The 27,362-nt window shown below is 33.2% G+C and overlaps 1 protein-coding gene across 16 annotated transcripts in view; it reads right to left on the bottom strand.

The window, feature by feature from the left end:
- LOC145303663 (protein still life, isoforms C/SIF type 2-like) overlaps nucleotides 1–27,362 on the bottom strand; it is a 1,026,311-nt gene that overhangs the window by 75,172 nt on the left and 923,777 nt on the right. For all 16 annotated transcript variants that reach the window (XM_080145246.1, XM_080145250.1, XM_080145247.1 and 13 more), the window contains 3 exons: nucleotides 20,646–20,804; nucleotides 15,871–16,051; nucleotides 5,234–5,491 (listed from right to left, as the gene is read on the bottom strand). In XM_080145246.1, coding sequence (XP_080001372.1) covers nucleotides 5,234–5,491; nucleotides 15,871–16,051; nucleotides 20,646–20,804 — 598 coding nt within the window. The remainder of the gene's footprint in view (nucleotides 1–5,233; nucleotides 5,492–15,870; nucleotides 16,052–20,645; nucleotides 20,805–27,362) is intronic.

The following is a 27,362-nucleotide window of genomic DNA, read 5'->3' as shown; positions in this document are numbered from 1 at the left end:
ATATAATATAAAGCTGAATGTCTGTGAGTGTGTCTGGTCACGGATAGGCTCCTATATAGTTGACTATTATAGAAAACTGATCATATATAATGATAGAAGATGTATCGAGACACAGAAATGGGTATGTTTGATCTAGAATCTTTCTGTCAAACTCGGAAATCTCCACAGAATTCCAAGCAGTACCATTTATTTAATTCATGTGTGTGGCATGTCCCTGTTCTGTCAGTCATGTACCTGGTAAAATTCAGTTGTAAGTTATACTCTTCTAGAGGTTGAAGGTTCAATTCTCAGTATTGGTGATACTCAAAATACAATTACGAATTACATAGGACTTTTATCTGTTGTGAAAATGACACGCAAGATGAGAACAATAGTCGAAAGAATCTAAATAGTACGAATAATCAATCCCCATCTCAAAAATTCAGAAACATAACACCAGATCTTCCAGCAAGTTTATTAATAACTAGCAGAGGGGTGCACGACCTTGTCAATGCTTAAATATATTTTAATTCATGCAGATTCTGTATTTATTATTATAAAGCCAATTCTCTATTGATTATTATATTGTACCTAATATATAGCAATGATTTCAAAAGTTAAAAAAAAAAAAATGTTTAGCTGACCCGACAGATAAAGAAGTTAACAAATGAAGCTACTTTTAGCTATGTTACGCAAACTAATAGAAATGTCGGTAAGTTGAAATGAACACTTTTGCATTTCAACTTGTCGAATTCTGTACGCGTTATTCTTCCGTCCAAACAAAGATTTTACTCGTTATAAACCATCTTTGTATGATTAATGTATGTATGATTAATAGTTCCTGTTTATTTCGGTGTTATGCAACCAGTAGTTTAAGAGTTTGTCGGTTAAATATTTACACACAGACAGACACACATACATACATCTGCTGTTTTAGTTATATAGATAAACTAATATAACTATTTTTCCATCCAATATTCTTGAGTTACAGTAAAAATAAAACAGTCTGCTTACAGATACTATTACTTATATATAATCCTTTATTATTAAAAAAAAAAAATTAAAAAAAAAATTTAAAAAAAAAAAAACGATATCCAGTTTTGAAATCAGCCAATTTAAGTAAAAAAAAAAAAATCTTTCTCTGAGGTCATTAGATCTAAGCCTATCTTGGGTAGCAAACATCCATCGTATAATTTCTCTTCATGCAACGCATGTCCTCAACCCTCGCTGGTCAGGTTTCACTTCTATATATAGTCCTACTGCGTACACATTCCTGCTAGACTCTCAACAGTGTTTAGTAAAATGATTATTTCATTTCATAGTTTTACACAAGACTTTTGGATTTAATCTTCCACTAATCTGTTTTTTTTTTTTTTTTTTTTTTTTTTTTTTGTTTGTTTTTATTTAAAAAAAAAATAATGCATATTGCTTCTTTTGAAGCTGCGAATTAAAACAGCAAAAGTTAATTGTAGGAATATCTTTCGATTCGGAGGGCAATTATCAGTAGAAGATTACGCACTGTTTTCCATCCTCACAGTTGCTCACCCGCCACCCCCGCTCACCCGGAAGATAAAATGTAACTTACCATTTTACAGATAATCATCTTGTTTACGAGTTCCAACGCAATTTGTTTAAATTAATTAAAGTTGATTAATATCACATGTTGGTGCCGTCGTGTGTTACGCGTATAAATACGCACTTCTGCTGTGATGCGTTGATAGCATAATTACCGCTTCAAAGATTACACCATTTCGTACTGATATATTGGAAATGTTAAACGCACAAATGTATCGGCTATGAAAGTAATAAATGTATAGATTATTTTTCATCCTTCACTCAATAATAAAGATCGATGCGTTTCAAACTTACATTTTCATCAATATATTATCTATTTAATATATATATATATATATATATATATATATATAAAGTGAAAGTGTCTGTCTGTGTGTCTACATTTCCCTACACAATAACTCTGTCATTTTTCAGTCTACAAACTCTAAATTTGATATACAGGGTAGTGAGATTTGGGGAAATCTTTGTAATCCATTTTCAGCCAGAAATTTGGCTGTTAAGGGGTCAAAGTTCAACGATTTGACCTTTGAGACCTCTAACAAACTCCTCCGCTAATTTTGGGTATATACAGTTGAAATTTTAGATATAGGTTTCTTGGACATGGATCTAACTTAATAACTTGATTTGAGCCTAAAACAATAAATGTTAAGGGGTCATAATAGGGGTCAAAGATAAAAAAAAATTGACCTCTGCGGTCTCTACCAAATTACTCAGACAATTTCTGGTCTAAACATTTGAAAGTTTACATAAAGGGTATTCAGAGATAAGGCAAACTTTTTAATCGGTTAGGGTCGAAAATTTGAAGTTACCAATATATAAATGTATGTTTGCATGTCTGCCTAAAACTTTCGACAGAGGCGACGAATTTTCACAAGATCAGTATCGTTTTGAAGCTCAACCCTTCAGACAACAAATACCGAAAAATTGGCTAAAAACATCAATTTCTTCACCCTCAACTGGGCACTTTTCTACAGGGAGGGATCGCTTTTTTCGCCGATATTTTCGAAAGTCATACCCTCTTTTCAATTGTCTAGCCTTAATTTTAACCTACGTCACTTCTGCTTTGGTGGTGGTCGTAACAGCAAAGACGTCACGTTTTATTCCCGTTGTTTTCTCCTTCACAGTACGGGTTCGAGCCTGCCTTCCTACCACCACCTTTTTTTTTTGCTCAACACACACCTCCAAACACCTGGGCAACGCCGGGATGAAACGCTAGTATATATATAAAATATAAAGCTGAATGTGTGTGTGTGTGTGTGTGTGTGTGTGTGTGTGTGTGTGTGTGTGTGTGTGTGTGTGGTCACGAATAGGCTCCTATATGGTTGACTATTTTAAAAAACTGATTATATATAATGATAGAAGATGTATCGAGACACAGGAATGAGTATGTTTGATCTGGCTGAACGGTGGTTCATTAAAATTGTGGGGTCTGCGTTCGCGCCTGGTCCACAAAGTATGGAAATAAATTTAAAAATTAAAAAAAAAAAGTTTACAGGTGTTTTTGATATAGATGTACATAAGAATACTTTGATAAGTATGTTTTAACTTAAATAGGGATGGTATAATAAAATTGTGGGGTCTGCGTTCGTGCCTGGCCTCCATAGAATGGAAATAGGCACAAACTTTAATAAAGACTTTTCATATCTATCTGCGTAAGTATACTTTGATAATTATGTTTCAGTTTGAAGAAATATGGTATAATAAAATTATGGGGTGTTCGTTCGCGCCTGACCTCTATAGAATGAAAATATGTCACAAAGTTTAACAAGATGTTTTAATATAGATCCACAGAATATTGTGATAAGTGTTTCAGTGTGAACAGGTATGGTATAATAAATTATGGGGTTTATCTATTTTATTTTTACTTTCATCATATTTTGCTTTGGTTTTGATATTCCCAAATTCGAAACTATCTCTTTACAACCCGTCCTTTTCATAACCTATCATACTTTCATAAATCAGAGTCCATTTTCTGTAGGCTGTTTTTGAACCCAGTCAACGACGGGTACTTTTGCTCGTATATATATATATATTTGCAGTGAAACTGAGACTGAATGTGCAGTGATAATGGCTTGAATTTAAGTTTAAAATGAAAAAGTCAAGTATCATGGTGCGATTGTGCTTTAAACGGAAACATTCATTTTGAACATGCCTCTACTGTTGATTTCATATGCCGAGCTTTTCAGCTTGTGTGATAATAAAACTTCTCAAATGCACTTGTTATGTTAGGCTGTGTAAGGTGTTAACTTTGGTCAAAATCGCCTGTTCCTTCTTTCATCGGATTATTTTGATTATCGATACTTACCAAAGACATTCTGATACAAAACGTATCTAAGAGCACTATCACGAACATAAAGTACCTTTGTGTGAAATTTCATTAAACTCTGCCCAGCCGTTTTAGAGTCTCTAGGGAACATACAGACACAGACAAAGTTTGTTATATGTATATGTCCTTGTGTGCGAGCGGAATGATCTCTACCAAACTACACTGTCAATATTTGGTCTACAGACTGAAAACTTGATATATGAGGGAGTTGGACCTGTGGAACAAATTAGATTTGTTTTTGTTTTTACCCATTAAAAATAAGAGTAAAAATCTAAAAATTTGAACTTCGTAGGCATAAGTCGACTTAATGTGTATCCTCCATGCACAGGCAAATGTACATTTATACGTTTAACTGCATAAATTTTTAAAGTTTTCATATTCATGTATCTTTAGGTCATGTGGTAACGAGTACTGCTAGAAAACTAACTTTTGATTTCGATTCTGGCTGATGGCATCCAAGTGATATATTTTTTTTTTTTTAACTTTTCAAATCACTATATATATATATATATATATATATATATATATATATATATATATATATATATGGTACAATATAATAATCAATACAGAATTGGCTCTGTAATAATAAATACGAAATCTGCATAAATTGAAATGTCATATTTAAGCGCATTTTACAACTGGACAATGCCGGGTGATCTGTTAGTATAACATACTGATGAGAATGTTAGTTTGAACACAGGTGTCTGTAGATTTAAAAATAATTACTAATATTTATTTTTAAAATATTATAGTGTGAGCTCCCTTTAAGGAATTAAGAACTAATCCAAGAACTCTTATCCATTCTTTCAATGTGACCAAATCAACATAGTCTCCTGCTCTGTACATATCTCCGTGTACTGTTGAGATTTAATTTTCTTAGCTCATCAGACTTAAGCCTGTCTTTTACACTCACCTTATACATACAGCGTATCATTTCTCTCCATGCAACACATGTCCTCAACTCTCACTGGCCAGGTTTCTCTGTCATACATGATAACGTTGCATATATGTAACTGATAGACTTTTCCAGTAAACTGGTGAAATTATATATATATATATATATATATATTTATTTTTTATTATTATTATTATTATTATTATTATTATTATTATTATTATTATTATTAAAACAATTTTTTTTACAGAGGGTGAGTTCTACCAGATTTGGATAAAAAATTTTTTTTTTTTTTTTTAAATAAAATTATAAATTATTTTTCCCAAATATAAAAAAAAAAAAATAATAATAAATTTAATAAATAAAAATGTTATTTATTAAAGTTGATGTGTTGATTTTGACAGATTAAAAAAAAAAAAAATGATAAAATGTTATTTGAATAATAATTTACTCACCAGGTGAACCAACGGGCAAATCTGCAAGAGCTTTGTCCCTTGGTTGAGGAGGTGTTCCCATTGTGTGATGGATAATGCTATCGTTGCTGTCCACTGACGGCCCTCCGGCGTTGACCACTGCTGGCACTTGGACGCGGCATGTCTGAACTGTCATGCACAATGAATGCGATTCATGGAGTAAAGTCTCAATAAAAACCATGTCCAATTCGGATACTATCTTACCATTTATAATGAGGATTTCATCACCTGGGATAAGACCTGTGAAGAAAAGGAAATAAAATAAATAAATTAAAAAAAACAAAAACAAAAAATGCAACACACTAGCATTCCAAAGTGTTGCTTATATGTTAGCAGTTCCATATTATGGCTGACCTATATTTTATCGCGTTCTTCGTGTTTAATTCGTATTGACAAATAAAATGTTCGGCAACGTCAGTCAGTGCACCCAACAGCTTTGAGAAAAAAAAAAAAAAAAAAAAAAAAAAAAAAAAACAATGTGTCGATCATTCCAATATGTCAGATGATTGATTTGCTAAACATTTTTTTTTATCATGTTTGCATAGCTCCATTTCTAATGTTTTTGAAAAGATTTATGAACACTTAAGTAGCCCTTCCCTTCTACAGGAAGTAATCTGAAAACCTAACCTATTGGGAAGGTCTTCGCACAATTTATGTACTTTTAATTCGAGTCGAAGTAGTCACTACTATTCTCGTCTTAGCCGATGTAACATCCAACCTACCTCAGGTGCATCTTTTAGAATTTGGAAATTTTTATGCCGAACTTGAGAACCTATGCGGAATTTGGAATTAAAGCATTTATTTACTCTTGAGAGGTAGATTATTTTTGTTCTGTCAAATATAATCGGATAGAAACGCTACTTGCTGTTTTTCAGTACTTCTGCAGTTTAGGAACCGTGCTATATTTTAGATAGGATCTTCGAATTAAATTCAATTTTTACGCTATCTTTTGTTTATATAGAACAGTTAACAAAGCCTTCCTACCCCCATGTTAAGAATGGATTTCTAAAAAATAGCATTATTATTTTAGCATGATTCGTAAATTACAGGAGTACCTTCTTTTTTTTTCAGCTATTATAGTCTGTAGTAAGGATTGAACTTTTATGATGCAGTAATTTTTTTTTGTTGTTGTTGCTTCCAACTCTGAATTCAGTAATTAAAACTTCCAAGATTTTAACTCTGCTTAATTTAGTCCTGCTTAATTATAAAACGTTTCAGCCGATGTAACCTACGACCTTCTTTTTCCCGTGCATCTTTTAGAACTTTCGAATCTGAAATCTATATGGAATTGAATCCATTATTATCATTTACTCACTAGGAGTAGTCACACAGGCCATCATCAAAGATTTCTCTTTAACAACAACTTGTGGTGTTCTCTGGAGTCTGAGTGACTCCCCAGATTTCCAGTACTCTCCACCCTTTTCGATAACCTTTGCAGATAAATTTGCATTACCATAACAGTCGCTCACCATTGATTTCTCGTTAGCAGCGACCATTAGTCTTCACTGGAATTTGGATGGCAATAAGCCTCCCCAAGGTTCCAGTCCTCTTTGCACTCATCCAGCGGAGGTCTGGCTAGTGCTTTATCTCCTCGGTCTTTCTATTCTCCTTGCCCCCTCCTCGATTATTTGATGTGGCGTCAGTTTATGATGGCACACAAAAAAAGTTGGGGGCGGGGAGGGGGGGGCGACAGTGGTGCAGGAGGATTAACTTACACTTATACAGTTTCAGTTTTCATGGTTCCATGTGACATCATCATCATCATGATTATTATTATTATTATTATTATTATTATTATTATTATTATTATTATGTAGTTTTCTTTCGTTACTTATTGATAAAAAAAATAAATTTAGGAATTGGGTAGAGGTTACTTTATACTAACCAGTAGTTACTATTCCAATTAAAATTTGTATTTTTTATTATAAAAATAATCAAATAAAGACGCATCACCAACATCATCACCACCACCACCACCACCACCACCACCACCACCACCACCACCACCACCACAATCATCACAAATAAAAAACTTATTATCAGCTAATTCACATTCTATGAGCAATGTTTCTGGCAAAGAGGGAAGAATCGCTGCCTTCTAGATTGAAATCTGTCGACACATCATTGGCTCTTTTTTATTTTTTCTTCCTTAGCTCTTTACATCAAGTGGTCCCGTACCTTGTCTAGAGCGATTTCCATAAAAAAAAAAAACACTTAATTAAAACAAAACTGACCTCAATTTTAAGTTTAGGATAAAATTATATTTATGACATTTTTATTCGATTTTGGAACAGTTAATTTCGAAATGAGTCATTTTTTAAAAATAATTATACACATTTGCACTTGATATTTTTATAATTATTTATTTATTTGCATTTCATCTTGAGCGATCAGTCGATCTCATTTTAAAAATAGGTGTGAGAGGTGATAACATACATATGTAACGTTGTAAGGGACCCAACACGTTGTAGTAGAGTACGTTGCAAGGAACATAGGACAAGTAATAACTCAATTCTTCTTTTTTTTTGTAACAGCGATATTTATTTTCTCATTCTCTTTCCACGCGTGACTTCTCATTACAGCTATAACGTCACCTACATCTATAACATGCTTGTCTTCTCTAACGTCCCTCTCTTTTATATAATTTTCTTTTTCCTTACCGTGACGTCATTTCGTTCGCAGCTCGGTGTTTGCATCTAGCCGCCATATGTGCTCTGTTACACATTTTGGCGAAAGTAATGCAGAACGTGGCTACACAAGCGACAGGTGTCTATCTTGTCGGGTGACAGAATAAAGGCAGGAAAGAGAAAAGAAAACCTTTCGTCTATAGACGGCTTATTAATATACATGTGGCATTAATTTGCATAGGAGAACAATGGCTGCGGTGAAAAAGAATGAAGAGGACAGTCTTTTTTGGAGGGAGGTGAACAGCTGAGAGAGAGAGAGAGAGAGAGAGAGAGAGAGAGCAAGAACAGTGAGAATGGTCGGTGAAGATTACAGTTGAAGTCGGGAGTTGGCAAGAAGGCGTTTGGACGAATAGTTTTTTTTTTTAATTATCATTATTATTATTGGCTTACAAGGAGCTTTCGCACAGGTTTTCAGAGATCTTTCTCTGAAAACAGCCTGTGGTTTTCCCTGGAAGCTGAGTGACAACAAGTCTCCCCAGGTTTCCAGTACTCTCCACCTCTTTCAATAACATTTGCAAATAAATTTGCATTATCGCAACAGCTGCTTGCCATTGATTTCTCGTTGGCAACAGCTATTAATCTTTGCTGGGATTTGAGTGGCAATAAGCCTCCCCAAGGTTCCAGTTCTCTTCACACTTATTCAGCTGAGGTCTGGTCAGTTCATTGGTCTTTCCTTCCTCCATGGCTCTACTTTAATTGCTCGCTCTTTAGGGGGGGGCAATGAGGGTAGGGGGGTTAGAGAACTTATAGATATGCAGTTTCAGTGTTCTTGGTTTCATGTAGTGTTTCATGTTTTGCCTTTGCAGCATTCTGTCTGGCTTGCGTTTGTTGCTGTGTGTTAGTTTCCACATTCAAGGAGTTTTCTTTTCCACTCATTCCTTTGATTCCAATTTCTCCCATTCTTTTTTCAAAGTGTTTCAAGATTGTTCCTAGTGCTCCTATTATTACTACTATTATTATTATTCTATTATTATTATTATTATTATTATTATTATTATTATTATTATTATTATTATTATTATTATTTACTTACTAGAAGTATCCACACAAGCCATCATATCAAAGATTTATCTTTGAGAACAACTTGTGGTGTTCCCTGGAGTCTGAGTGACAACAAGTCTTCCCAGATTTCCAGCATTCTCAACCTCTTTCGATAACCTTTGCAAAATAATTTGCGTTATCGCAACAGCCGCTTACCATTGATTTCTCACTGAGGACGACCATTGGTCCTCACTGGAACTTGGATGGCAATAAACCTCCCCAAGGTCCCAGTCCTCTAATCTCAGTTTCATTCACACATGCAAAAGAAAGTTACACACGAATTATTATTACACAGATTTTAGAAAAAATTAGGACAAAATACAAAGCAAAACAATGAAATGAATAATATTTTTAGGTTTGAATATAGAGATGTTTAGTAATGAGCATTGTAGTGGAAACAATTTAGTGTTCGTTGCAGGAAGTAGCTGGGAAACCTGTTTTATTGGGAAGGTCTTCATACAATTGTCACTTAGGTTGGGGTTGAAGTGGGTATATTTTGTTGTCTACTTCAAATCTACTTTTTTCAAATGCGAACTATAACACAATTCAAAATGTCACTCCTCTAACCCTAAATTATTGCTTTATTTGCAAAGTTATTTTGAAATAGAAAGATATTTTTGAAGCATAAGCAAATCTAAAATTAAACAAAACGGCTGTTCATACAGGACACATTCCTCTTCACCCCTCACATTTTTTTTAATTTATTTGAAAAGCATGAAGGTTTCAAATTATTGTATTGTTAGACTAAAGCTGAGTAAAGCAACGTTTGTTTCCTTAAGACACACACACACACACACACACACACATATAAATTTATGTAAATATAGATAAAAAGAAAGGGAAATAAAAAAGATGTTTATTATCTTCAAAGACCTCACTTGTCCCCCCCCCCCGCTTATAACTCCCACCCAGGTTACATTCTAACTTTGTAAACGAAATAAGAAAATGTTTTTGTTTGAAATATCAGTTCTCGACGATAATTCTTGGCCTGAAGACGTAATCCTCCAACGCGGGTGATTACAGAAACATGTATGCACATATGTAGCATTAATGTTTGTATAAATAAATTTAATATACCTGCTCTGTTCACTCATTGAGCACTCTTTGGTAGACACATGTTGTTTCATTGGATGTACTTCTAGGAAACTAAACTCTACTGGCTATATATATATATATATATATATATATATATATATATATATATATATATATATATATATATCGTATCAGAAGAGGATGAAAAGAAATCAAATAAAGTGTTCGAATGTGAGAGCTAAAACACACATATTTATTTTTAAAAAACTATACATACATATTCCAAAGACGAACCAGCGGTTTCATTGTATCGAAACAACCGTCTGTGACTGATAAGAATCCAATACAACTATGGTTCGTCTTTGGAATATGTATGTATAGTTTTTAAATAAATAAATAAATATATATTTTTTTTATTATTATTAAAAAATACATGCTAAAATATTCCTCCGTTTTGGGATTGAGATATGTTTGAAAACACTTTAATTTTAATTGTTCCAATTAGCTGTAATTTGCAATCAACTAACTTTCTATAGCTTTCACCCTCTCTCTCATTGTATGTTGTTTGACACCCCCTTCCTGCTCTTATTTCATACATAATGTTTCTTGCTTATATCTATCTAATTTACCACTTATCAAGGGCAAAACCCACTCGAGGATAAGGATTAATGAGATGTATAGATTAACGATTGAATGATAATGAATACTAAGAGGATTAAGAATCTTCACTCAAAACAACAGCTGACCCATAAAGCAGTAATTCTTCCATACAGTGTATGATCATTTTCCTAATAGTAAATTAATTTGATTTTTCATTAAAATGCTACTCAATAATGTTCCGTAATGTTTTGGTGTTCACTAATATTTTTCATCGACAAGTAAGTATATCCATAAATTTTCATGTTATTTTATTTTTAACTGCCATATTTCACTCGCGTATCAATATAAACACCAGTTTTATTTTACGTTTCTGACAAGGACCCGTGGTATAGTGGATAAAGTATTTGGTAAAATTAAGTTGTAAAATTTCACTCTTCTGAAAGTTGAAGATTCAATCCTCAGTGCGGGCAACGTTCAAAATACAATTACAAATTACTTAGGACTTCTACCCAAACATGGCTGGTGGACCCCCCCCCCATGGATTAAGTAAAGAGTTTCGTTCGAAATTCCATGGAGATTCCGAAGTTCGACAGAAAGATTCTCGAATTTGACTGAGAAGAAGGTCGGAGGATACATCGACCGAAACGTTGTGAAGATAACACTCAAGATGAGAATAGTAGTTAGAAGAATCCAAATAATACCTGGGTTTTTTTATTTTTTGTATTGAAAATATGTCGTTTTAATCGACAATTAAAAAAAAAAAAAAAAATCAGTAAAAAAGAAAATAAATCTTGGTAATATGTCGTAAACTTCTGCCGAAAACTGTGATAAATAATGCCATTCTGATTGTAGAAATGATTAAGATGATTATAACGAGCGACAATGTCTGGTTTCCATCGGAAAGTCTAATTAGGTTTAAATCTCTTCGGTCATTTAAAGTGTGTAACTCTTCAATCGATGTTGAGCTTTTGTTTAATCAGCCGATGCTTCAAAGAACTCAAATAGACGAGAGGCGGAGGGAAGAGGATAAAGGGAGGTAACTACACTTACAATTTCACAACATAGACATGATATCTAACATCACTTTCTTCTTAAAATATAAGTATACTGGAATAAATTACTTCATCAAGTTATTATTTCCACCGATTGTTATATAATCATTTTTGTAGTAGATTCATTTTTAAAGAGATTGTCATTTAGACTTTGTAAATTTCTGGAATAAAAGTTCTATTTTTTTTTTAGCCTCTTTTTCATATTATATTCTATTTTCTTTTGCATCAAGCATTGTGTGTCATATTAAAGCATACTTTTACTATTGTATTAAGTACAAGAGAATGAGTAAGAGTATCGATTCCGCCTATGACGTCATCGTATATAACATCCTGTCTGTTCCTTCATTAGTTAATCTATGTGTTACTCTTTGAAAAATGAACAAATACAATTTTTAAAGGTCAAACGACTTCAAAAACGACCCAAATTTGCGAAACATAGTTTTAAAAAAGCCAATCTAGCAACCCTGGACAAGAATATGAAAGTGATCTCCCTTTTATGTAGCCCCGCTTTTCAAACATCATTTTCTTTCTTTGGCCTTTTGGCTGGGAGCAAAGTATAGTATCTGTTCTAATACTATACTTCACCTTTTCTGACCTCGACCAGTGGAGGACAAATTCTTCTAGATTGAGGTAATTTTTATTTTTTGTTCCTATCTAGAGTGCCTCTTTTTGGGGAGCTAAATCTTCTCCACATTAAAACCAACCTTGTGTCTGACTCTGCCCTCGTGGGGAGGCAAGTAAATAGGATCATTATAATAATATATGATCATTGTTGTAAGGATTTGAGAAAGGAACTCATAATTTCAACAGGCAGTGGTTCTTCACGAAAGAAAGAAGTCGTCGTAACGTTCCGTAAAAAAGGGGGAACATTCGAAAGAAACAGGGTAAATAAAAAAACATTGTCAAAAGGTGCTAGACTGAAAGAATAAATTTAAGATTGTCTCTTAACAATGTGATTTTATTATTTGTATTGAACTATGTAGCACAATATTATTTTCTGAATGTTTATTAGTACTTATTGATTTATCTCGTTTGGTTCAGTTCTATATTTAAAATACAATGGACACTATTTTCATAGAAATATTAATAAACTCATATTTGCTGCATGGTATTGTTCTTTCTGTCGAAAAACACAATTTTTTGCGATAGCCACAAAAAAAAAATCAACTTTATCAAAACATTAGCTGGCCGCCCAATTGTACAATACACTTAAACATTAAATATTTTAATTTATGCAAATTGTATATAGAATCACTCCTCTTGATTGTTATATATCACCAGTAATGATTTGTCTGGTTGACTAATTCACAAAAAAAAAAAAAAAATAATAATGATAATGTCGTTCATAAAATTTTATCTGTGTTTGTTTACAATATCACATTAGCTGATGTTTGGGCTTGACAATCTTAAACATAGTCTTTCTTCTCTTAATGATGAAAAAGAAGAATTTTTACAGGGTAATAGTTTACATTACACCGGCCAAGGGAAATAATTTTTTTTTTATTTCCCTTGGTTGGTATAACATAAAATATTCCCTTGTAAAAATTCTTCTTTTATCTATAAGAGTGAAAAGACTATTTTTAAGATTGGATGTCTTCGATTTTCGATACTTGTCAGATGAATTTCTCTACAAAACATATCTAAGAACACTGCCAGACATATAAATTACTTTTGCGTGAAATCTGTAAAAGCTTGGTCAACTGTTTCGGGACCTATACGGGAGGAACTCACACACATACACAAAATGACTTTTAAATAATTGTAAAGATAGAGATATTTTTTGATTAGATATATTTCTCATTCCTTGAAATTTCCATGGGTTGAACTAGTTATTAATCATATTTGGTTTAACACCTGTTTGACATGCTGGCATGTGTTGGAAGTCTTTTAGAAATTGACTTTCAAACTAACCTATTTCTGGCCAGGTTTTTATTTGCCTCTGTCTTTCAAATCTATCGCAGGTTTTTCTTGGCATTCCCCTTTGACAACTGACTCAGCCATTTCAACTGATACAGATGGATTTGAAAGAAAAAGGAGACAAAAAAAAAGACCTGGCCAGAGATATGTTAGTTTAGAATTTCTAAAAGCCGTCCAACACATGCCAGCATGTCAAACAGACTTAAAACCAAATATGATTATAACTATAGACAGTATATGGAAATTTTTTTTTTTTTTTTTTTTTTTTACAAGGGGGTCACCACTTATCAAGACCAAAAGCCACTCGAGGATAAAGGTTAATGAGTGTACGGTAGTCATCGGGGGACAACAGCATAGTAATCGTTAGTAGTTGAAATTTGGTATAATTTGATTATTTAAGGGGGCGGCTTAATAAGAACTTGTTTACATAGGATGTCTACAGAACAGGAGACTCCGATTGTATGGTAATGTTGAGAGAATGAGTGAAAGTTCTTAAGTTAATGGATAAATACTTGAGATAGTCAGTTCACAACGGAAGCGAATGAAAACATGGAAGGAAATGGCAAGAATGAACTTAAAAGAAACAGAGAGAGAGAAGGATAAAAAAAAAACCTTTTCAGGGATAAAAAGCTGTCCGACACATGACAGCGTAAAAAAAAATTTTTTTAAATAGTTAAACTGAACAATTCATATACATTCTAATTACCCTCTCCCATACACACACACACACACACACGCACATACAAATGTAAAGTTACATGCATTTACATGTAGACACCAGGGACCCAACACATTGTAGCAGAGTATGTTGCAAGGAAGATAAAACAAGTAATAACTCAACTCCTTTTTTTTTTCTTTTTTTTTTTTTGTAACAACATTTATTTCTGGGCACTTTCTCCAAATAAAACATGATCGAAATCCTGCAGTTAATTTTTACTGCGATGCAGTTTTTTTTTAGTTTGTTTACCCAACTTTTGCTGGTTTTGTTTCCCCAAGATGTGGGAAGGGGGAAACCAGCTCCCCATAAAAAGGGGATTGTCCAAATTGAATAGCGATCATCTGATATAAGGGGTTTCCCGGCACGAAAGCTAGGAACACTGCCTTCACTTCAGATTAGTTTTGCTTTTATACAAAAAAGCTGAACACACACGAGGGGAGCCGAAATAGCAAGAATTTTGTAAAAATCGATGTAAATCAATCTAGACACGACGCGCGTTAGCAAATCATAGATATTACAATCTACACAGTATATAAAAAGTTGCATGAAATAGTAACCCCACGGAGAACCCCCTGAAAAAACCTTTACTGAACATACAAAAAATGCGCACACACATTTTGCCTTTTTTGGTGGCACCTTGTATATAACTGGAAAACGTGGTACAATGGGGAAAGGAGTGGCTGGTTACTTTTAATGCATCTAAAACCAAGCTTCTCTCATCAACATTCTGATCCACATTTGGCATCAATTGAAATGAATGGCTCTTGTCTTCAGGAGGCCTCAAGTTTTGACAAGCTTCTGGGCTTGACAATTACTCCTGATCTTAAATGGAACACGTACATCAAATCTGTTGCCAGGGCCGCTGGAAAAATGGTGGGATCTTTCTATCGATCCAGTAGATATCTCACTGCTGATGCAATTCTCTATCTATATAAGAGCCAGGTACGTCCAAGGATGGAATACTGTTGCCACATCTGGGCAGGAGCAGCTAGAAAGAACTTGTCCTGCCTTGATAGAGTTCAAAATAGACTTCGTAGCCTCGTAGGAGATCTCCTTTTCTCTTCGCTGCAACCTCTATCTCACAGAAGAGATGTTGCGAGCTTGTCTCTGATGTATCGTTATTTTCATGGAAAGTGCTCGACTGAGCTTCAGTCTATGGTCCCCCCCTCACCAAACTTTCACAAGAAACACTCGTCTAGCTGAAAACACTATCAAAAATTCCCCCCACTCTTTATCTGTGCCTAAACCTAAGCGTAGATTCCATGAACAAAGCTTCTTTCTTAGAACTGGACGCCTGTGGAATTGTCTTCCATTTTCCTGCTTTCCGGCTGACTACAATATGGTTGTCTTCAAGTCTAACGTAAATAAGTTCTTGATGAGCCGTTCCATATAAGTTAACAAATTTACCGAATTTTCATTACTAATGATTACTATATTGTCCAATTTCTACTGTACACTTTTTAACCCTTATCCTCGAGTGGTCTCTTGGCCTTGATAATGTGGTGATGCCTGTGTAAAAAAACAAAACACAAACAAACAAACAAGAATAACTCAATTTATGTTCCTTACCTTTTCTATGTGCCAAACCTCCTGGTTTAATTTCACTAACATACACTTGTAGCTCATCATCCCGTTCATAGTGATCTGCGATTTCTGCCTCCACTCGAAAACCAAACTCTGGGTCTGCCACCGATTTTGTCAGTTCAATATGAAACAAGCTCTTTTGGCAAACTTCTATGGCTTCGTATTTCTGTAAATAAATAAACAAGAAATCATTTCAAGCATCGAGCAAACTTTCTTAAACAACATACAGTTTTGCAAAGCAATTTGTAAACAACAGAAGCGAGTATATGTTTTCTTTTCTTTGAATAAATATCGTCGATTAATAAATTTCAAAATTGTCATTCAAAGTTTATGGCATTTTTTAAGAAAGAAAATAAGAAATAATTTCAGATTACAGATTGTATAATACTGTAAACTTAAAGTCCATATAAATATTAGTATAAATATTTATAAGACAATTCCGGGCAGATGAAATGGCTTCATATACAAGATAGAACAATAGATTAAATAAAAAATCGGAATCTGTAAATTAAAAAATTTACAAAAAATTTATTATTCCACAGTTCGTCTAAGGATATGAGCCATTCACTAAAGCTCCATGGATTAAGAAAAAAAATTTAAATCTTTGTATTCCATGTCGAATAATAAATTTGTTGTAAATTTTTAACTCACAGAATCTAATTCCAAATTATTTATTTTATATATATATATATATATAAATTATTTTTTACTATAATAATCTATCTATATATATCTATAATATAAAGCTGAATGTGTGTGTGTGTCTGGTCACGAATTGGCTCCTATATGGTTGACTATTTTAAAAAACTGATTACATATAATGATAGAAGATGCATCGAAACACAGGAATGGGTATGTTTGATCTGGTAGAACGGTGGTTCATTAAAATTGTGGGGTCTGCGTTCGCGCATGGTTCACAAAGTATGGAAATAAAAAATTTAAAAATTAAAAAAAAACGTTTACAAGTGTTTTTGATATAGATGTACATAAGAATATTTTGATAAGTATGTTTTAACTTAAATAGGGATGGTATAATAAAATTGTGGGGTCTGCGTTCTCGCCTGGCCTCCATAGAATGGAAATAGGCACAAACTTTAATAAAGACTTTTCATATCTATCTGTGTCAGTATATTTTGATAATTATGTTTCAGTTTGAAGAAATATGGTATAATAAAATTATGGGGTGTTCGTTCGCGCCTGACCTCCATAAAATGGAAATATGTGACAATGTTTAACAAGATTTTTTAATATAGATCCACAGAATATTGTGATAAGTGTTTCAGTGTGAAAGGTATGGTATAATAAATTATGAGGTTTATCTATTTTATTTTTACTTTCATCATATTTTGCTTTGGTTTTGATACCCCCAAATTCAACCAAAATTTACAACCCTTCCTTTTCATAACCTATCATACTTTCATAAATCAGAGTCCATTTTCTGTAGGCTGCTTTTGAACCAAGTCAACGACGGGTACTTTTGCTAGTATATATAAAAGTGAACATGTCTGTGTGTGTATCTATGTGTCTGTGTGTGTGCATTTCCCTACGCAATAACTCTGTCAATTTTATGTGTACAGACTCGAAATTTGATATACAGGGTACTGAGATTTGGAAAAATCTTTGTAACCCGTTTTCGGCCAGAAATTTGGCTATTAAGGGGTCAAAGTTCAACGATTTGACCTTTGAGAACTCTACCAAACTCGTCCGACAATTTTGTGTCTAAACACTTGAAATTTTAGATATAGGTTCCATGGACATAGATCTGACTTAATAACTTGATTAGAGCCCAAAAAAATAAATGTAAAGGAGTCATAATAGGGGTCAAAGTTAAAAAAAATTTGACCTCTGTCGTCTCAAATTATTCAGACAATTTCTGGTCTAAACATTTTACATAAAGGGTATTCAGAGATAGGGCAAGCTTTTTAATCGGTTTGGGTCGAAAATTTGAGCTACCAATATATAAATGTACGTATGTATGTTTGCATGTCTACCTAAAACTTTTGACAGAGGCGACGGATTTTTACAAGATCAGTATCGTTTTGAAGCGCAACCCTTTCAGACGACAAATATTTAAAAATTGGCTAAAAACATTAATGTCTTCACCCTCAACTGGGCACTTTTCTACAGGGAGGGGGTTGCTTTTTTTCGCCGATATTTTCCAAAGTCATCCCCTCTTTTCGACTGTCACTCTTAATTTAAACCCATGCCACTTCCGATTTGACGGTGGTCGTAACAGCAAAGACGTCACGTTTTTTTCACGTTTTTTTCCTCTTTCGCAGTACGGGTTCGAGCCTGCCTCCCTACTACCACTTTTTTTTGTTTTTTTTTGCTCAACACACACCTCCAAACACCCAGGCAACGCCGAGCACCCATGCTAGTCTATACTCCTATGAATTCGTTTTTCTTTTGTGTGTATTGATATTCATATTAAAACCCCTCTTTTCTATTTATTTAAAAAGAAAATACAATTTTCTTATATATGGCTTGTGGAATTGCATTCACTAGCAAAAGATCTAGCTAATTTGCATATTCTTTCAAACATTCATTTTAATTAATTCCCTATTAGTTTTTTCGCTTTTCTTATGGGATGATCATCTTTAGTTAACTACTAGCATGGGTGCCCGGCGTTGCCCGGATATTTGGAGATGTATGTTGAGAAAAAAAAAAAAAGCGATAAATTTTTAAAAACTTTGACCCTTATTATGACCCCTTAAAATTTATTGTTTTGGGCTCAAATCAAGTTATTAAGGTAGATCCATGTCCAAGGCACCTATATCTAATATTTCAAGTGTTTAGACCCAAAATTGTCGGAGGAGTTTGGTAGAGTTATCAAAGGTCAAATCGTTAAATTTTGACCCCTTAATCGCCAAATTTCTGGCCGAAATCCAGTCATATTGATTTTTCCAAATCTCAGTACACTGTATAACAAATTTCGAGTCTGTAGACTAAAAATTGACAGAGTTATTGCGTAGGGAAATGTACACACACACACACACACATTCACTTTTATAGATATAATGGCTTACGTGTTATTCATGCAGATACTCTACATGATTTATCCTTGCATAATATTTGCGTAAAAAGTTTACAGGAAACACAAAATTGTTTCCATATATATTTATGTATATGTATGTATTTTTGTTTAATCTATCTATCTATTATATCTATAAAAGTGAACGTGTGTGTGTGTCTGTGTACAATTTCCTACGCAATAATTCTCTCAATTTTATGTCTACAGACTCGAAATTTGATATACAGAGTACTGAGATTTGGGAAAATCTTTGTTATCGGTTTCCGGCCAGAAATTTGGCTGTTAAGGGGTCAAGTTTAACGATTTGACCTTTGAGAATTCTACCAAACTCCTCCGACAATTTTGGGTCTAAACACTTGAAATTTTAGATATAGGTTCCTTGGGCATGGATCTAACTTAATAACTTGATTTGAGCCCCAAACAATAAATGTTAAGGGGTCATAATAGGGGTACAAGTTAAAAAAAAATTGATGTGGTCGTAACAGCAAAGACATCAGGTTTTTTCCCCGTTTTTTTCCTCCTTCGCGGTATGGGTTCAAGCCTGCCTTCCTACTACCACTTTTTTTTTTTGCTTTTGCTCAACATACAAATCCAAACACCCGGGCAACGCCGGGCTGAAATGCTAGTCATGTATATATATATATATATATATATATATATATATGCTGTGTTTTAAGATATGTTGTGATGATCTGATTTAAAAAAATCATTATTTTGATTATTTAGAGTATTCCGATGTCAGCAGAGGAAGGGACATTCTCTAACTCTCTGATCCACAGCTGCTATATAGTTTCTTCCTGAGATGTTGTAAGAGACTGGACATGGCTGAGGAAGCTTCTCTTTAATTTGGGTCATTGGCTGACTTTAAAGGCAATGTTTGATTCACCATTTGCAAAAAAATACAAAATAATTTCCTTTATCTTTTACTTACAAACAAAATAAAAACATATAAAGATGCACATTATTATCATAAAAGATAATTCATATGATTATTTTTTCAAAAGGATGCTTGTATGCTTCATTTTAAAATTGGTTGTTCTAAACAATTTTCTAGTTCAAATCTATAGAACTCTTCATCTATAAATTATAACGAAAATATGATTTTCATCCATTAAATTTTTACATATTTACAACAAATACGAGGGACGTTCCATACGTAATGCTTTTTTTTCATTAGAATGAATTAGAAGGGATTGCAAATTGCATTGTTATGATGACCTGAAAGTTTCATCTCTTTGTTGCAGATATTGACAGTGTGAAACTCTAAGAAAGCAACCTCTTTAATAGACATGCATCAGAAGTAGAGATGTGTCATTGAATTCCTCCATGCAGAAAAAAATTGAACCGATCAACATTCACCGGCGCCTGTGGAACGTTTACAAAGGTGATGCAGTTAATGTTAGCACAGTTATAAGATGGGTTCGGCGATTTTTGGAGTTGTGACAGAGATGTGAGTGACAAAGCGCGTTCCGGACTTTTACAACCAAGGCATCAAAAGAGGCTGGCAAAAGTGCATTGAGAATGGTAGTGACTATGTAGAAAAATAAATTGCGGAGCACAAAAGTTTGCTTGTTTTAATGGTACCACTCCTGTCTTTGTAGCACTTCAACGTTTTAGTTTTTGAACTGAAAAAAAATAGGAGGCCTTACTTTTGGAACGACCCCCATAGAAGGAGGTAACGTGTTTAATGTTAAGACAACATAAAAACAAAATGGCCGAAATGACTTACAAGTTTTTTGATTAGTTCACAGCGATGTGGGATGCTGTAGTTTCCGTGTGAGATTTGTAAACGCACAAAGTGATCGGCAGTGCTAAGTCCACGTTTGCTGCACACGTATTCTAAGAGATCGTGCACTGTTGACTTTTCATCGACTCCAACTAAAATGGTCTGCAAGAGAGAAAACCAATGAAGACGATTAATTTTTAGTTTTATTTAATTCAAGATATCTCTGAGTCCTTTTTTTTTTATTATTATTATTTGACAAAACAACACGAATGACGACAATTCTCGTACCATCACTAACATTACAGATGTTTGGAAAATACATATAATTTTTACTGAAATAAACCGGATTGTACCTCTGAAATCACAAATTTTGTTTAGTATTTCTTAAAGAACAAAGAAATTTTGGTAAACCTTGGATCGACCACATAAACAGTTTCTTCAAAAATTTGAATGAAATTAGTGTCTACACGATGATATATATAAGTAAAAAAAAAAAAAAAAAAATGGTGTAAATATCATAAAACACAATTGCAAACATTTTTCAAAATTTTTCGGATTTATGTAATCATGCCCATATTCTTATTTTCTTTTTAAAAGTTAATGAGTTCTTATCCTTCTGAGGAGTCAGAGCGAAAAATGTTAAAATATTGACATTATAATTACATGGTTGTTTCTGCACTACGAAACAGGTGCTGTCAAGAACTGAATGTTTTACATATCAATGAACAACAAAGTTCTCATTTAGATAGCTCAATAGTGCAATACTAAAGCTATAAAAATATTTTTCTTTCAACACACCACGTTAATAAGGATAGATACCGGAAGTAAGAAAAAGAAAACCGCGTGTAATAAATGTAACGAAAAACTGGCCACCAAACCACTAATGAATTTCGCATGATAACTGCATTACCAGCCAAATGTATCCAATCTAAAAATGTAGATAAAAACCCGTTTGAAACGTTATATATATGCTGTTAATAATTTTTTTTAAATAAAATAATAGAAAAATAATGAATGCCGACTGCATTAACTGGAAAGGTCTTTTTTCGTGCCCCTCCCCCCACAAAAAAAAGTTGTGGAAATATTTATTTTTCTAACGAGCTGATAAAGTTATACATGTGCAAATTATGGCTTGATAAACATTTATATCCTTATATGCCAACACCATGGGCCGAAACAATTGTACGAAATACTGTGACTACTAAAAGAAAAACTTTCCGAAAATGAGTGTGTATCTTTATTAATGTGGTATTTTGAAACAATTATATATATATATTGTATTTTGTGTACAGAAAGTTCTTAGATGAAATAAGTCATTGGTACCATCGGTTTCAAGCCCGATAATTAGGATCGTTTTAGATATCTATATCAAGCTATCTTCAGCCAATACTCATCTTAAGATGATGCTTGAAACCGACGGTACCAATGACTTATCACATCTAACAACTTTCTGTACGTAAAATACAATACGCTCTTATTTTTCGGATTTTCCTTTTAATTGAGCACTCTGCTGGATTTCTTTTTCCAAAAAAAACTAATCATATTTCAAGATTATGACACTAAGAATACGTTGGAAAACGGACCCTTATATACTGATATTCCTGCATGATTTCTATATATACGATTTATTTAAAAGGAATCAACATTCATTCATTTGCATATTAAATTTCTGAAAACCTGATTTTCACAAGTATAATTTCAAATATTTCAATATTGACTTTTTACGTTCTGAAACAGAACAAAGTCATACTTTTCACAACAAATATATTTTCGAATATTGTACTGGTATTTCATTTTCTTCAATTTATTCATCTAGAAGAAGTTTTACAATAAAGACGAAACGTTGATGATCATATAACTTGGTTTGTTCCTTTTTCATCTCTCTCTCTCTCTATATATATATATATATATATATATATATATATATATATATATATATATGGTACAATCACATTGACATACCGGTTCTCGCCAGATCACTGAAGATCAAGCAACGTTGAGCCTGCCCAGTACCAGATGGGTAACCATTTGGGAAGGCTAGGCGCTGTATGTACCATGCCGAGTCATAGAAATCTCCCTCTCCCGGTTGGTATCTGGGGGTGTGTTAATTCACTGGAAGAGATGCACCCCTAGTCTTCATTAAGACATGCATCTAGGAGAAGGAAACTCTGATGTAAAATTCTACGCTCTACTGCATACTCTGTGCTGTGGCAGTCATCTGCCCTGACAAAGGTTGGCAGTAATACCAAAAAGTGTGGTTGGTTCTACACAAAACTTTTGCCGCTATTAACAAATAATCTGTTTGGATTTCCAAACAATTTCGTTGTTGTGACGGAAGGTCATGCATCGATGGGAGAGTCCGTCACCATCATCATCATATATATATATATATATATATATATATATATATATATATATATATATTCTTAAGATTATACAAAACATATATAGTTTCTAACGTATATATCGTTTATAATATCGACCAAATTGTCTCAAATAACAAGCGTAATGAAAATGTTTCCTGGAACTGAGCTAGTTTTAATCTGAATGCTTTCACTTACATTTTATTTTATACTAGTTTATTTTTTCATTAATTGATTATTGTTATAATTATGATTATCATTTTTGTTATTATTATTATTTATTTCGCGCGCGCGTGTGTTATTTTAAGCTAAACATCATTTTGTATATACATACGTTTGCTATTTCACTTCTGCAGTTGAATAAATTTTGTGGTTCTTTCAAGTTTAGGAAAGCTAATTTCGCACTCAAACATAGTCTACACGGCTCATCTAAGTTTCTACATGTGCTGACCTACCTCATTATTTTCCATTCTACTGTTGGCGATCGTCCCCTTTCATTGAGCTCCTAATAGTTATTTGCTAATGCTGTTTTATTAGGCGTTTTTGAATGAATATATATATATATGTGTGTGTGTGTGTGTGTGTATATTTAAAAACACTAGTGTTTATAGGTATCAAAAATGATTATATAAGTAAATGAGGTAAATGTTCTTTTGAATCATTTAAATGAAATTGACACTGAAATCTTGGAAAACAAAATGGTTTTGTCTAAATATGACACCTGCAACCTCAACTTTCACCGACTGACCCTGCCTTATTGCATTTGACATTATGAGAAACACTGTCAATATTAATTAGACACGAATCTACGACCTCAACTTTGTGCTTTTCACCTATTGTCAGATAAACTTCTTCTCAAGTATTGATTCATCAAACATGACAAAGCAAATCTACTTCAGTAAGTAAAGTTTAATTTTAGCATTCTTAATTTTGTGTAACACTGGTTACTGGTTGTGTTGCTGACTTAAGTTTAAATAAATAACGAAAATGCTTTAATTACTTTAGGACTTTTGGTCAAGATCAAAGTCCCCCCCCCCGCCCTCGACACGAATGAATTATTGTACCATTTTTATTGTTATCTTTTTTTTGTTTTTACACGTCAATAAAAAATGTTTTAAAAATTGGGAGTTAAGTAGGATGTCCCCCAGTATGAAAGGGTGAATGTGGTATTATGGTGAAAGATACTAGCTGGGAGAAACTTTTGATTTGGTTTAGTTCTGGAGTGACAAGGATGACCAACGACACCCACAATTCCCTCCCCCTTTTTGAGTTGGCCATGTGCCTAAGTTTTTTGTTCATTGTTGATTTTCAATGTATTTTTAACATGAATAAAGGATTTAATATCTCAAAGTGTAGTATCTGTTCTTCAGATGCCGCACTTCCATTTCTTGTTCTCTTTCGGTGGAGGATCAGTCCTTCACGACTGAGACAATGTTTTTATTTTTGTACCCTTTCTCTACGTTAAAAAACGACCCTGGTGTCTAACTCTGTCCCGTGGAGAGGCATAGTAAATAGGTACAAATAGATTTAAAGATCCTTAGTGATATAAGATGCAAACTGTATTTATTTTAAACTAGCTGTACTGACTCGGCATCCATCCCATCCATCCAGCGTGGCCGTAACCGAGATTGAACTCACTACAAGAGTTTGTAGTGGAATTCAAATCTTGTCGGTAGCTGAATACTTGATGCTTCACCAGGGCTATCAAAGGTATATTTTTTTATCGTGACGCCATCACTAGATGGGGTGCCAACCACGGCTTAAGAGAGTCCCATCTACTCTTGAGAGAAGGATAGGCCACGCCAGTTTTCTTAGCCTGGTATTTTACCTCGTGGTACATACAGCGCCTCGCCTTCCAAATGGTCACCTATCTGGTACTAGCCTGGCTCAATGTTGCTTAACTTCGATGATCTGGCAAGAACCGATGTGTCAACGCAGTTGTGCTGTAAATTATGAGCATCATATTGTTTGGCCATGAAATTATTAATTCAATGGAACTTTCCATATTGCAGTTGTGAAGGGAAAACTTTTTTATTGATATTCATGATAAATATTTTTTCACTTTTAATCGTGAATATCAATAGAACAAGTCTGCCCTTAATAATTGTAAGTAGCTGGACCTGTGGAAATTCCACAGTGGGCTCTATTATATGTAATGTATTGATGTTGGCATTCTGTGGCTGTTCAGCGTAAATGGAGACGCCTTGATATTATTGTAGCTCTTTTGTTAAAACTGCAAAAGTATTTACCTAAGCTAGCAGGGACGCCTGGCGTAGCCTGGTTTTAAAATATACTGAAATATGATATTCTAATACATGCAGATTTCACATATATTAATATAGAGTCAATTTTCTATCGGTTCTTATATATTATAAAGTTGTGATTTCAAAAATAATATATATATATATATATATATATATATATATATATATATATATATATATCCATATGACTTGGGTGCATCAGCTTGAATCAAAACCAAAACTTACAAAAAAAAAAAAAAAAAGATTCAGCTATGATCAAAACCAAAATTATGAAGAATTCTTGGTAAAATTATTTATAAAAAAAAAATAGATAACTTGAATGCAATCAGCTATAATCGAAACCGAAACCAAAAACTCATGAAGAATCCTTTGTAAAATTATTTATTACAAGAAATGGCAAGTCATAACAATTAAACAACAGTCACTCGGAAGAAAAAAGATGTAAGTGTGACACACGAAGTAACACACCCGCTATCATATTAATATATAGAAGAAGATAAATATAGAAATTTTGCACCCCACAAAAAGTTATGCATTAAATTGTATAAAAATATGACTAATTTTATTAAGTTTATGTTGCTTGAATTTTTATTTATAAAATTAGTATATGTAAATAACTTCCAACTCTTTTCATCTTTTAATAGATGGGAATCTATTTGACAATTTAAATGCTTCTATATTCCTGTCAAATTTTGAAAGGTCACAAACACATTAATTCTTTTTTCAACTATTAACAAACGATTAAAATGCCTGATTTACTAAAATGCGTGCTGGTGGTTTTGATTTTTAATTAATTTTTGTTGTTGTTGAAAATAGGACTTCTAATAATTTTCTTTATTGCGTACTATTCTAATCTTTTCTTAGTTATTCCATGACGTTTTGGCCAATTATTCCTCTGGCCTTCGTCAGGTGCTAAACACAACGGGATAGGAACTCTGAATCTCCGAACTGCATCCACTGCAATCACTGTCTTCTGTAGTTGTTGTCGTCTACCACGTTTTGGCCAAGGAAGCCTCTGGCCGGTTTTGGGTAGGAATGAAACCGCTATCTTCAAACAATTCTCTCCTGGGACCGTAGAGATTCAACGTCTCTATCAACTGATGAAGTCCAGAGGAATAGTTGGCCGAAACGTTGAGAAACAACTAAGAAAAAGATGAGGATAATAGTCCACAATAAATAAAAATTAATAAATAATACTCAACTCTATAATGAATTCCAATTGAATAATGTATGAGACTTTTAATGAAAATCAATAAATATCTGATTAATCTATCTATCTATCTATCTATATATATAAATGTGAACGTGTCTGTGTGTGTCTGTGTACATTTCCCTACACAATAACTCTGTCAATTTTAAGTCTACAGACTCGAAATTTGATACACAGGGTACTGAGATTTGGGAAAATCGATGTGATCGGTTTTTGGCCAGAAATTTGGCGATTAAGGGGTCAAAGTTCAACGATTTGACCTTTGAGAACTCTACCAAACACCTCCGACAATTTTGGGTTTACGCACTTGAAATTTTAGATATAGGTTCCTTGGACATGGATCTAACTTAATAACTTGATTTGAGCCCAAAACCATAAATGTTAAGGGGTCATAATAGGGGTCAAAGTTAAAAAAAATTTACCACTTTTTTTTTTTTTTTGCTCAACATACACCTCTAAACACCCGGGCAACGCCGAGCTGAAATGTTAGTAGTAAATAAAAAAAAACATTAATTCAATTTTCAGTCACAAAAATAACACAGACACACGTTAACTTATGAATTTATTAATACAGAAATGCAAGAACATTCTATATTTTATAATTAAATAGAAGTTATACGCATGCATTAAAATGAATTCTCATTTGAAACGTGATCATTTTCAACCAAATGTTTACTAATTAATAGAAAAATAAAGAATCTAATAATTTTGAAGAATTAAATAATTTACTTAAATAAACAAAATGAATAGCTAAAGTACGAAAATAATAGTTTATCTATTAAAAAAAGCATTCAAATTTCATTTTTTTTTTTTTTTTTTGCAAACATGGTTTCAGATTGTATTATTTTTACTATTAGGGAAAATATCTTCATTTTGCGAAAGA

Source organism: Euprymna scolopes, chromosome 19, assembly GCF_053919585.1.
Source record: "Euprymna scolopes isolate OS-2025 chromosome 19, ASM5391958v1, whole genome shotgun sequence".
In the NCBI taxonomy this organism is placed as follows: Eukaryota; Metazoa; Mollusca; class Cephalopoda; order Sepiida; family Sepiolidae; genus Euprymna; species Euprymna scolopes.
The sequence above is the reverse complement of the archived record's forward strand: the minus strand, read 5'-3'. Positions and strand labels throughout refer to the sequence as shown.